Source organism: Podarcis gaigeae, assembly GCF_964106915.1.
Source record: "Podarcis gaigeae genome assembly, chromosome: 16".
Lineage (NCBI taxonomy): Eukaryota > Metazoa > Chordata > Lepidosauria > Squamata > Lacertidae > Podarcis > Podarcis gaigeae.
Window position 1 is genome coordinate 8634316 of NC_139693.1, and position 12170 is coordinate 8646485.

Consider the following 12170-nt stretch of genomic DNA (forward strand, 5'->3'; position numbering starts at 1 on the left):
ATGCAAACACTGGGATATGTGTGAGGGGGAGGGCGTGATATTTTTCATTTATTATTAGGTGTTATGTACTGAGTTGAACAGGATCCAAAATGCAGCAGTCTGATTGGTCCTAGAACAATAGGACCCAGAATGCAGCAGTCTTGATTGGTCCACAGGAGCCATCCAATCCAGCTCCAGGTGGAAGTGAATCCGCAACCTGATTGGCCTACAGGAGAATCCTGGAATTAGCCAATCACGTGTGGCCCATTGTGTAAATAATGTATATAAAGCAGACATTCTGGGGGAACTTCCATTCCTCCTCACCACTATGAGCTGAAGAAAGAGCATGAAATCCACTCTCAACTCCGAGTATATTTCAGTGAAATATACTCGGAGTCGAGAGTGGATTTCATTACTTTCTTTTTCTTTTGAAATTTTGCACCCTTAAGAATTTTGCACCCACGGCAACTGCCCCTGTGGCCCCACCCACACAATGGCACAGGCTCCCAGGATTCTTTGGGGGAAGCCATGACCGTTTAACGTGGCGCAGTACTGCTTTAAACGCCTAGTGAAGATGAGGCCTAAAACAGGAGGCCAGGAGAGGACCAGCTGCCCATTTATGTTAGGGAGCAAGTGAAGAGAGCGGTCCTCTTACCTGCTTCATCCAGGGCAAACACTCCTTGCTTATCCATGCCAACGTCCAGGGGTAAGAGTGAGCAGTCCGTGAAAACGATGGTCTCCCCCGTCTCTTTCTCCATGTGGTACATCCTGAGTGGGACTTCCAAGGTCTGTCCAATCTCAGTGTCTGCATGGAACGGCAAGAACTCCATCTTTGAGAGCTTGAGCACATACACCTGAGTGGGGGGCAGGGGGGATAGAGTCAAAGAGCGCATGAAAACATCTTCATGTACACAACAACGGCCGCGAGAGTTTTAACAGCACAAGGATGGAAGACTGAAGAAACCCCAACTAAAGAATCACGGCAAGAAAAATTGGTGCACTACGCAGAACTGGCAAAACTGACATACAAGCTACGGGACAAGGATAACTGTGACTTTAAAGGTGAATGGGAACCCTTTACAAAGTATTTGAAGGCACAACAAAGCGAACTGGACTCCTTGGCTGGTTTTGAATAAACATTCACAAACTTTTTATTGATAATAATCAGCTAAACAGTTTGAGGATCCATACAACTGTGTAACATGCAGAAAACAGCATTTTTAGAGAAATCAAAGTCTGGAACTGAGGGAAGTCGGGGTGGGGGGGTTCTGTGGGGGGAGGGAGGAAAAATGGGGGGGAAATAAGGATGATGATGTTTCTGGATAATACAGTGGTGCCTCGCAAGATGAAATTAATTCGTTCCGCAAGTTTTTTCGTCTTGCGATTTTTTCGTCTTGCAAAGCACGGACTTTGGAAAAGCTTCAAAAATCACAAGTCTTCAAAAACCTCAAAAAAGGCTACCACACCGCGTGCTATGAGTTGCTCCTCGAAGTGAATGCACGGTTTAAAGAAAAAGGAAACAAACTTGCAAGACAAAGGAAACAAACTTGGAAGACGTTTCCGTCTTGCGAAGCAAGCCCATAGGGAAATCCGTCTTGCGAAGCAACTCAAAAAACGAAAAACTCTTTCGTCTTGCGAGTTTTTCGTCTTGCGAGGCGTTCGTCTTGCGAGGTACCACTGTATGTTTTGTTTTAATTTTGATTTAAAGAGTTATTAAAACAACAACAACAACAACAACAACAACAACAAAGAGCACCTAGGAAGGAAGAATCAGCTCTCTAGGGATTCAGAACGCCCCAAGGCCTCTCTTCAGACTGAGTTTGAAGCCTGTAGGGTGGGGTTTTGACCCAGCAAGCAATTTGACTTGCGCCAATGCTGCAGAAAGACTTGCCTGTATTTCCCCAAAGTGGAAAGGGTTCTGCACATCTCTGGCTTGCACGGCGGTTTGGCCCTCAACCAGCCCGGCTGTGACCACCCCTTTCACCGTGACGGTGGCCACGGTCTGATTGGAAGAGGTCCACGTGAAGTTACTGCTGCCTCCCTCCACCTGTGAACAGTTGGGAGAGCAGAAGCAAAGGGGGGGGGGAGATACAAAATGCACAGTTAAGCCTGCACCCCCGGACCAGAGTAAGATGATGATGTTCTCCACCAGAGTGTTGGAGAGAACATGTGTCCCTGGATCAGAAACAGTGGCCTCCATTGGTGAAAATACAAGCATGGACTCACGTGGCCAATGGAAGGGGACTGCAGGAATAGAAAACTCAATGTAGCAGTGGCCTCAACTAGTGAGGAGGCCCAACCTCAGGTCCCTTCTGCTAGGGAGGTCAGGTGGTCATCTATGTTTTCTGCAGTAGGTCTTCCTCAGCGGGATGTCAGGGTGTCTTTTCCACCAGCCTCCTCTTGTAGACAGAGAGGCTAACACTTTTATTCCATTTGGTATTAGCAGAGATTCTCATGGGTTGCTTCCGGGTGGCCTGTTTAATTTTTAATTTTTTGGTAGAATGTTTTATAATAAAAGGACATTGATGAAAAGGACCTCTCCAAACGAAGTGAATGGGTGGTAAAGTGGCAAATGCAATTCAATGTAAGTAAACAAGCGTAAAGTGATGTACGTTGGGGCAAAAATACGTGAATTTCACATATACAACAATCTTTATTATGGTCCAGAGACCCAACAAATCGTTACAAAGCAATACACTTTGGTGTATTACACGGGTGGTGGCAGCGGCCACTGGAATCTAGCAACAGGTTAGATGCCCCTCTTACAGGAGATAGGGAAGGGGACATGAGCTATATGGGACTCTTGCTTACGTTTAGTTAATGCATCTGAGGACGTGAGCAACTTTCCTTAGACGGAGGTAATGAGTTCAAAGCAAGGGGACCTGCCAAAGCTAGATGGCTTTCAGGCAAAATTTCTACGATCTCTGCTGCAGGTACCCAACTGTGAATTTCACATATATGCTCATGGGGTCTGAACTGGAAGTGAGCGAACAGGAACGAGACCTTGGGGTTGTAATGGATAGCTCAATGAAGATGTCGACCAGGTGTGCAGCTGCCTTGAAACAGGCAAATTCCACGCTATGGATCATTAGGAAAACAATTGAAAGGAAAAATCCCTGGGTGGGATCTCCCAGGGTGGGAAACTGGGGGAAGAAAGGGAAGTTCCCAGGTGAGAGCTGGGAAGGCTCTCTCTCCTTTGTGTCAAATAAAGGTTAAGATATAATTTTGATAGAGGGCTGTTCTTACGTTCTTAAAAAAACCCTGTAGTGTACTCAGCCACATATAAGAAGGAAAACTGAGTAGCGACACTGTCAGATAACCAAATCATTAAGTGCATCAACAAGGCTTCAAACTATCCATGACACAGGCTCTCCATAAGTAAGCGTGAGTGGCTGCAAATCTGACAGTGACTTCACTTCTGTTTACGCAGCTGATATGAGGGAACCAGACGTTGTCAAAATGATCATGTTTCATTTGGCTCTTAACAACCCTTCTGTGTTGTGTTAGATGCTCAGGAGGAGAGTGAAGGGAAGCTCTGTTGTCATACACAACCCATTGCTTTAGGGTTTTGTCGCTGGAAGCTCCGAAGGCATAAGTAGGTCAAAAGTAGGCTCCCAGTACATTTCCGAGCACAATTCAAAGTGTTGGTGCTGACCTTTAAAGCCCTAAACGGCCTCGGTCCAGTATATCTGAAGGAGCGTCTCCACCCCCATCGTTCTACCCAGACACTGAGGTCCAGCACCGAGGGCCTTCTGGCGGTTCCCTCATTGCGAGAAGCCAAGTTACAGGGAACCAGGCAGAAGGCCTTCTCGGTAGTGGCACCAGCCCTGTGGAAAGCCCTCCAACCAGATGTCAAAGAGAACAACAACTACCAGACTTTTAGAAGACATCTGAAGGCAGCTCTGTTTAGGGAAGCTTTTAATGTTTGATGTATTATGGTATTTTAATATTTTTTTGGAAGCCGCCCAGAGTGGCTGGGGAAGCCCAGCCAGATGGGCGGGGTATGAATAATAAATTATTAGTAGTAGTATTATAAAATAGTGGAGGGAATGGGTGCCATCTTTCCTGTGGCAGATGGTTGCAAATATTTGTACCGCACTGAGAAATGAATAAAGGGCATTCTAGGGGATTTATCTCCCCAGGTCTTGGTCAACTTCACCTGAACTCTGTACCGGTACAAGACGTCCAGTGGGTGGTGTGGGAATGCCAAGAAGGAGGGCGTCAGTGTGATGGGAAGGTAAACCTTCACTTCCTGCTTGTGGCTGATGGGCGGCTTTAATAAATCTTCTGAGCCACTCTGAAGGAAAGGGAGGAATGATTGACCTGAACTTTCACTCTTAAAAGAAAAACAAAAAAGATGTACATAACAAGGAATAAATACTGAAGCCTGCAGGGCTAGCAAAATATCTCAAATTCCTAGCCAGCATCCAATGTTGAGACCTACTATTATTATATTATTGCAAACCCATAAATCCAGGCCAGAGAATATCCATATGCTACTACGATGAAGGAGCTTTTCTATTACCTGGAGGAGAACAGACACGAGCGCGGCTTCAATGACGGTGACGCCATCCTTCAAAACCCGAACTACATGGTAGGAGCCATTAACTGAAGATATAAACTCTTGAAAGTATTCTTGGGGAAACTGGTGAGTTATTCGAAGATTCTGGAAATCAAGGGGTGGGGGGAAATGTTGTCAGAAGAAGGGACAGTGTGACATCAAACACTTTACACAGCGAAAAGGTCACAGATCGACAGAATCATTGACTCCAAGGAAGCCTACAAGGCTGGAAAGGTGTTTTCAAATTCTTCAGTGCCTGCATCCAATTTTTAAAGACTCTTGTTGTTTTTTGCAGACCCAACAGAGACAGGCCAGTGGCCCATCTAATCCAACATCCTGTTCTCACAGTGGCCAACCAGATGCCTCAGTGTGAACTCCACAAGCAGGATTGGCCACAAAAGCATTCTCTCCCCTCCTGCAGTTTCTAGCAACTGGGATTCAGAAACATTAATCCCCCTGACTGCAGAGGCACAGCCATCATGCCAAGCACCCGTTGACAGCCTTGTCGTCCATGAATTTCTCTAATCCTCTTTTAAAGTCATCTAGCTTGGTGGACATAACAACAACAACAACAACAACAACAACAACAATTTATTATTTCTACCCCGCCTATCTGGCTGGGTTTCCCCAGCCACTCTGGGTGGCTTCCAACCAAATACAGTGGTACCTCGGGTTAAGTACTTAATTCGTTCTGGAGGTCCGTACTTAACCTGAAACTGTTCTTAACCTGAAGCACCACTTTAGCTAATGGGGCCTTCTGCTGCCACTGCACCGCCACCACGCGATTTCTGTTCTCATCTTGAAGCAGAGTTCTTAACCTGAGGCACTATTTCTGGGATAGCAGGGTCTGTAACCTGAAGCGTATGTAACCTGAAGCTTATGTAACCCGAGGTACCACTGTATTAAAAACAATACAGCATCAAACATTAAAAACTTCCCTAAACAGTTGTCTTTTAAAAGTAAAATAGTTGCTTATCGCCTTGACATCTGGTGGGAGGGTGTTCCACAGGGAGGGCGCCACTACCAAGAAGACCCTCTGCCTGGTTCCCTGTAACCTCGCTTCTCACAGCAAGGGAACTGCCAGAAGGCCCTCAGTGCTGGACCTCAGTGTCCGGGCAAAACGATGGGGGTGGAGATGCTCCTTCAGGTATACAGGATCGAGGCAGTTTAGGGCTTTAAAGGTCAGCAGCGACACTTTGAATTGTGCTTGGAAGCGTACTAGGAGCCAATGAACTCCAGTGGGAGTGAGTTCCATAGTTTCACTATGTGCCACAAAACCCCTCAGTCCTATGCGTGTTCCTCAGAATTAAGTCCCACTGAGTTTCATGGGGCTTACCCTGAATATGTCTATACTTTAAGGCTGCAATCCTATGAACATTTACTCTGGAATTTGGGGTGGGTGTGATTTCAGCCATAACATGCACAGGATCTCCTTGCAAGTTAAGGCTGGCATTTGGGAGAGATCTTGGAGCTTCTTTTCCAAGCTGACACCTACTCACATCGGACGGGTAGATCTTGGTGCTCGATTTATCGTACACTTCGACCATGATGGTATACTCTCGCTTCACTTCTAGGATCCACCTGTTGCCGGGCTGGACAGTGAAACCTGCAATCAGTTGCACAACGGAAGCCAAACGAAAAGCATTTCTGTAAGATGAGGCAAAGGAAACAAACTGCATGGTCCTAAGTTTCACATTTAGCGGCTGGGGCACCCGACATCGTGTTCACTGGACGTTGCCCATACTTGGCCTTCTCTTCCTGAGAACCTCAACCTTAGACAACTCAGTCGTCTTTCTTACGACTAGCCCAGGGGGTTGGCTTCCTCTTCCCCCTCAGCCTCAGCTTTGCCCTTCCGTTTTCAGCAGGGAAAAGGATGATGGGGGCAAAACAAGAGGCTAGTTGGCTTCACCTATCATTTGCTCTGCCTCCACCTATTATAGGTCTCTGCCTCGAGTCCTACCAGTGGCAACGGGCACCAGCCTTCACCTCCGCTGAGGCAGGACCTCTTCTAAGTTCCCTCCCTCCCGAGTGTGATAGAATCCAGCTCTGTGCTGACCAGAAAAGGTACAAGAGATACCGTATTTTTTGCTCTATAACACGCACTTTCCCCCTCCTACAAAGGGGAAATGTGTGTGTGTCTTATGGAGCGAATGCAGGCTCCATGGCTTCAGCGAAAGCAACATGAAGCCTCCGGAGCCCAGCGGAATCTCTGTGTTGCTTTCGCTGAAGCCAGGAGAGCAAGAGGGGTCGGTGCGCCTCAATCCCTCTTGCACAGTTTTCCCTCTCTGTGCAGCGCCCCTTCAGCGAAGCGGGAGGAAAAATGGAAGGGGCTCCGTTTCTCCTGCCGCTTTGCTGAAGGGGCGCTGTGCAGAGAGGGAGAGAATATTTTTTTTTAGGTGTATCTTATGGTCAGTTGCGACTTATAGAGCGAAAAATATGGTAAATTCCCCAACAGGATGGCTGCAAACGGAGTTACAGGCTGCACAGCAACCATACCTTTAAAGCACACCCGAGGAATTGTGGTTCATTCAGGGTGCTGGGAATTGTAGCTCCGTGTACAGTGGTGCCCCGCAAGACGAATGCCTCGCAAGAAGGAAAACCCGCTAGGGTTTTCCGTTTTGGAGGTGCTTCGCAAAACGAATTTCGTATGGGCTTGCTTCGCAAGACGAAAATGTCTTGCGAGTTCCTGCGGGTTTTTTTCCCTCCCCCCCCTTTTCTAAGCCACTAAGCCGCTTAACAGCTGATCCGCTAAGCCGCTTAACAGCTGATCCGCTAAGCCACTTATCAGCTGATCCGCTAAGCCACCTATCAGCTGATCCGCTAAGCCGCTAATCACCTGATCCGCTAAGCCGCTAATAGCGCTAATCTGCTAATGGGCTTGCTTCGCAAGATGAAAAAACCGCAAGACGAAGAGACTCGCGGAACGGATTCTTTTCGTCTTGCGAGGCACCACTGTATGTTAAACCACAGCTCCCAGGATTCTCTGGGGGAATGAATGTGTTTTAAAGGAACAGTGTGCGCACAACCCAAGCTGTGTGCCCCACCTCTTCCATCCCCAGCTTTGGAGGTGAGTCCAGACGCACATCGCCACTGTCACCCGCATCACCCTCTTCCTTAGGAAAAAGCCCAAGTGCCTATATAGTCAAAACTCTGCACGGAGATGCGGGAGGGACCGGTTACCTAAATATCCAGGCTCCACAATATATATGCTGCAGTTGGGAAGTCCGGAGGAGGCTCGCATGTGGATGTCTTAATCTCTTCGCTAAGGAATTCGGCCTCATCGTAAATTGAGAGGAGGATGAAAGGGGCAGAGTGTTAAGTTGTGGGTGAACATATCAGACGATACAGCGATTTTTCAAATAGCTCTTGTTTATTCACAGGCCAGAAAAGAACTGAGCTGAAGGGTTCAGCCAGCCTGGTTATATAGAGCTCCAGTACAACACAACTGTAACAACTTTCTGTAACTATCCAATCACTGAACGTTACGTTCAGTCCCTTATTTGCATATGTGGACCTGAGTGAAAACTATCTACAGTATGCCCCTGCTGGCCCAGGGTGAGAACTTCCGTACATAACACAGAGGATGTTTCACATTAAACACGGGGTTGGATCCGATATGGCGCTACACTGAAACCACTTAGCGGTATGCTTGTTCTGCTGGTGAAATGTTTTGCCCCAGTAGAATATTGTTGCACAGGAGCAGGCTTCTTCACACTCGGCCCTCCAGATGTTTTGAGACTACAATTCCCATCATCCCTGACCACTGGTCCTGCTAGCTAGGGATCATGGGAGTTGTAGGCCAAAAACATCTGGAGAGTCGAATTTGAGGAAGCCTGCACAAGAGAATGTATTAGCAGGTTGCCAACAACTCTGGCCACATTGACACCATGCATTTAAAGCCCCATGATACTACTTTTGACAGTCATGGCGGCTTCTCCCAAAGATTCTGGGAGTTGTCATTTATTAGGGCAGCTGAGAGTTGTTAGGAGGCCCCTATTCCCCTCACAGAGCTACAATTCCCCAAGTGGTTTAACACTCAATCCCTCTTTCACAGGGAACTTGGAGAATTATAGCTCTGTGGGAGGAATAAGGAGAGGGGGGGGATCTCCTAACAACTCTTAGCACACTCAACGAACTATAGCTCCTATAATTCTTGCACGATGAGTTTCTGCTGGTGCAGCTGTTGTGCTGGGATTCCTCTGTTGCACAACATTTAACACACACACACACACCCTGCTAGTGCATGAGCTCTTGTGCAACAATGAAAAGTGGGTGTGCTTAGCCTCCTGAAAGCTATTCAGGCATGCCTCAGGATTTCAGGGGTCATGCGTCAGGGAAGACCGAAACAGCTAGTTGCTTAGGAATAATAGGTCAGGAGGTACCCAAAGATTGGGGGTGAAGCGGGGGATGTTTGTGTTTGCAACAACGGCTGCCCAGATGATTTATGCGCAGACATGGAAAGAAGAAGAAGCTCCAACCAAGGAGGACTGGCAGATAAAACTGATGGGAGTAGTCTGAGATCGGTAAACTTACAGAAGAATAAGGAACTAAGAAGAAATAACCTTTAACAAAGAATGGGGAAAGTTTGTTGAACATTTGAAAAATTATTGTAAGCAACTTAAAACGTCAGCGGGGTTTATATAGAACGAGAAATAAAGGAAAATAAAGGCTTTTTAAAAAGAGGAATAAACAATTAAGGAATTAATTCAGATATGCAGTAGTAAAGATAAAATGAAAGGAACCAGAGATGGGGGTGAGGGGGAGTGAATCTGATGTGCATTTTTTGTTTCGTTAAATAATTTGTTTGATTGTTGCAAAATGATAAATTAAAAGAAAAGAAACAGCTAGCTGCAGCCCGGTCTAAGTTCTTTAAGGATACTTTTATGGACTAAAACCAGGTTAACCTGTCCCAGCTGAATGGCGGTGATGGTAGCTGTCTTTGCATCCAGTTTGGCCACGGGGAGGCCAGAAGCGTTAGGTGCCTTCACTGCATCTTGTAGCTCCAGCTCATAATGCTCAAGAGGCAATTGCACCTCTGTGGAGATAAAGGGCCGGCCAAGCTCAGTCAGTTATTCCCCGCCATAGCTGCTGCGCTCAGGTGTGTTCTTTACACAGCCTCCCTCTCCCACCCCAACCCAGCAGGGATGTCAGGGCAGTGATCAAGTGTTGCCTTCGGCTTCAGCGCTATTCATAGTAAGTATGATTCAATTTTCCAACTCAATAAAAGCACTGAAGCTAGGAAAGGCATTATAGGCCAAAACTAATAGTTAGAGATGGGAGCTGTAGTTCAATAAGGCCTCTCCCGGTATGCCCCGCGGAGGACCTTAAGGTCCATATATAGCAACACCCTAGTGGTCCCGGGCCCTAAGGAAGTTAGATTAGCCTCAACCAGAGCCAGGGCCTTCTCAACACTGGCTCCGGCCTGGTGGAACGCTCTGTCTCATGAGACCAGGGCCCTGCAGGATCTGATTTCTTTCCACAGGGCCTGTAAGACAGAGTTGCTCCAACTGGCCTTTGGCTTAGAATCAGTTTGATTCCCTCCCCCTCTTTCTTTTTCCTTTCTCCTCCTGTGAAGAGGCTGCTGCATCCTAATGTTTTAATGTTGTATTCTAATCTTTTTTTAAATTGTATTTTAATCAACTTGTTTTTATTATTGGTTGTTAGCCGCCCTGAACCCAGTCTTGGCTGCGGAGGGTGGGGTATAAATAAAATTATTATTAATAATAATAATAATAATAATATCTGGAGGATGGCAGATCTGCCACCACTGGTACATATCCTTCAACCAACCCACCCTTACTAGTGAATGAGTTTCACCGAACACTGCAAGGCTCAGTGAGCATCAGTGTTAGAAACTGAGGTGTGAAAGCTAGGAGCTAAAACCTAGGTTATGGGCGCAACAATGGAATGTCTAGGGTGCTATTTTTATAACAAGAATGCAAAGCTGAAAATGAATGAACAGCAGCTAAAATATTATGTTCATTTTTCACATGGTCTAGTTCTTCCCCTGCTCACCCCCCTAATATTCTTAAGTGGGTCTCTTCTCCAGTCTTCAGAGAGTAGCTGAAATTGGGGAGGCAGAAAAAGGTCCTCCTTTCCTTCCACTCTGCAGTTTTACTCTGAAATCTTAGGCTCAGTACTGCACTCAGAGCTCAGAAACTGCTCGCTCTAATGACATTCCCTGTCACAAAATGTGCCTAGAATAGTGAGAGTTTCTAACACTGGTAAGCACGTGGAGGATTTCGCAGCCAGGAGACTAAATTATGCATAGAGTCACCCAGAAGATTAGGAATGTACCTGTGATCTTTCCCTGAACTATTTTGCCAACTCTGTACTTAATGTAGGCTCCAACCAGCAAGTAGACATCATAGGAAGGGATTAAGAATATGTTCTCCAAAACCAACAGGCGCACAAGGGCAGCAGCAACTTTCTGGAAGATTGGGAAACCACCACCAGGGGCACGCAGAGAGAAATGCACACACAAAGAAATATATTATTATGCTTTGCAGTCGTTTTACAAGTAAGACTCTTTCAAAACTGAAAAAGGACTGAGCGATTCCATCGCAATATATGCCCCCTCCTGGTCAGCATTCAAGATTGTTGCTTTGGTTTAATCTCCACAGGTGCAGAAGCGACGATGGCTCCACCAGACCACTTTCTGCTCCTTTAAAACTGCCGCCTGTCACCTCCACTCCATACATTTAAAGCACTCTTAGAATCACAGAATGAGTTGGAAAGGACGCCAAGGGTCATCTAGGCTAACCCCCCTGCAATTCCCCTGGGAATTGGTTTGCAAAGGATGCTGACAGTTATAAGCAGGACCTCTGCTCCTCTTAGTAAAGGTAAAGGGACCCCTGACCATTAGGTCCAGTTGTGACCGACTCTGGGGTTGCGCGCTCATCTCGCTATATAGGCCGAGGGAGCCGGCGTTTGTCCGCAGACAGCTTCCAGGTCATGTGGCCAGCAGGATTAAGCCGCTTCTGGCAAACCAGAGCAGCACACGGAAATGCCGTTTACCTTCCCGCCGGAGCGGTAACTATTTATCTACTTGCACTTTGACGTGATTTCGAACTGCTAGGTTGGCAGGAGCAGGGACTGAACAATGGGAGCTCACCCCGTCACGGGGATTCGACCCGTCGACCTTCTGATCGGCAAGCCCTAGGCTCTGTGGTTTAACCCACAGCGCCACCCGCGTCTTACAGAGCTCCTATTTCCAGAGTTCCCAGATTGTTAAACCACTCTGGGAACCGTAGCTCAGTGTATGATCTCCTAATTGTCACAACTAAAAATTGGCCGCTGTTTCTTTAATGCTAAAAGAAGTAAGTCAGCATGAGTCAGTGGCCTACCATGACGCATGCAACCTTTCACCAAAGTGTACCTGCATATATAGAGTGGTCAATGTTATGGTTGGGTGTGGGTTGGTTGGATGGTAGAAAGCTGGTTGTGTTTGGTGTGTGTAAAAGCTGTTGGTCATGGTTGGAGAAGACGACTTTTTAAGAATAAAAGCAGCAGTACTCTGCAAGAATACTATTTCTCAAAGACTCTTTTGTGCCAACTAAGGTCTGAGGACTAGGCAAAGGTGTAAAAAGGAGGTCAGAACCTTTTCTTTTTCAAACACTGACACTAATAA

General features: G+C 46.7%; 1 protein-coding gene across 1 annotated transcript in view; it reads right to left on the reverse strand.

The window, feature by feature from the left end:
- The window catches only part of NUP210L (nucleoporin 210 like), a 54755-nt gene that overhangs the window by 38940 nt on the left and 3645 nt on the right, over positions 1 to 12170 (reverse strand). Inside the window, exons 6-13 of the mRNA XM_083715479.1 lie at positions 10838 to 10970; positions 9420 to 9575; positions 7721 to 7789; positions 6040 to 6146; positions 4505 to 4645; positions 4139 to 4276; positions 1871 to 2026; positions 635 to 833 (exon numbers count right to left, since the gene is read on the reverse strand). Coding sequence (XP_083571605.1) covers positions 635 to 833; positions 1871 to 2026; positions 4139 to 4276; positions 4505 to 4645; positions 6040 to 6146; positions 7721 to 7789; positions 9420 to 9575; positions 10838 to 10970 — 1099 coding nt within the window. The remainder of the gene's footprint in view (positions 1 to 634; positions 834 to 1870; positions 2027 to 4138; positions 4277 to 4504; positions 4646 to 6039; positions 6147 to 7720; positions 7790 to 9419; positions 9576 to 10837; positions 10971 to 12170) is intronic.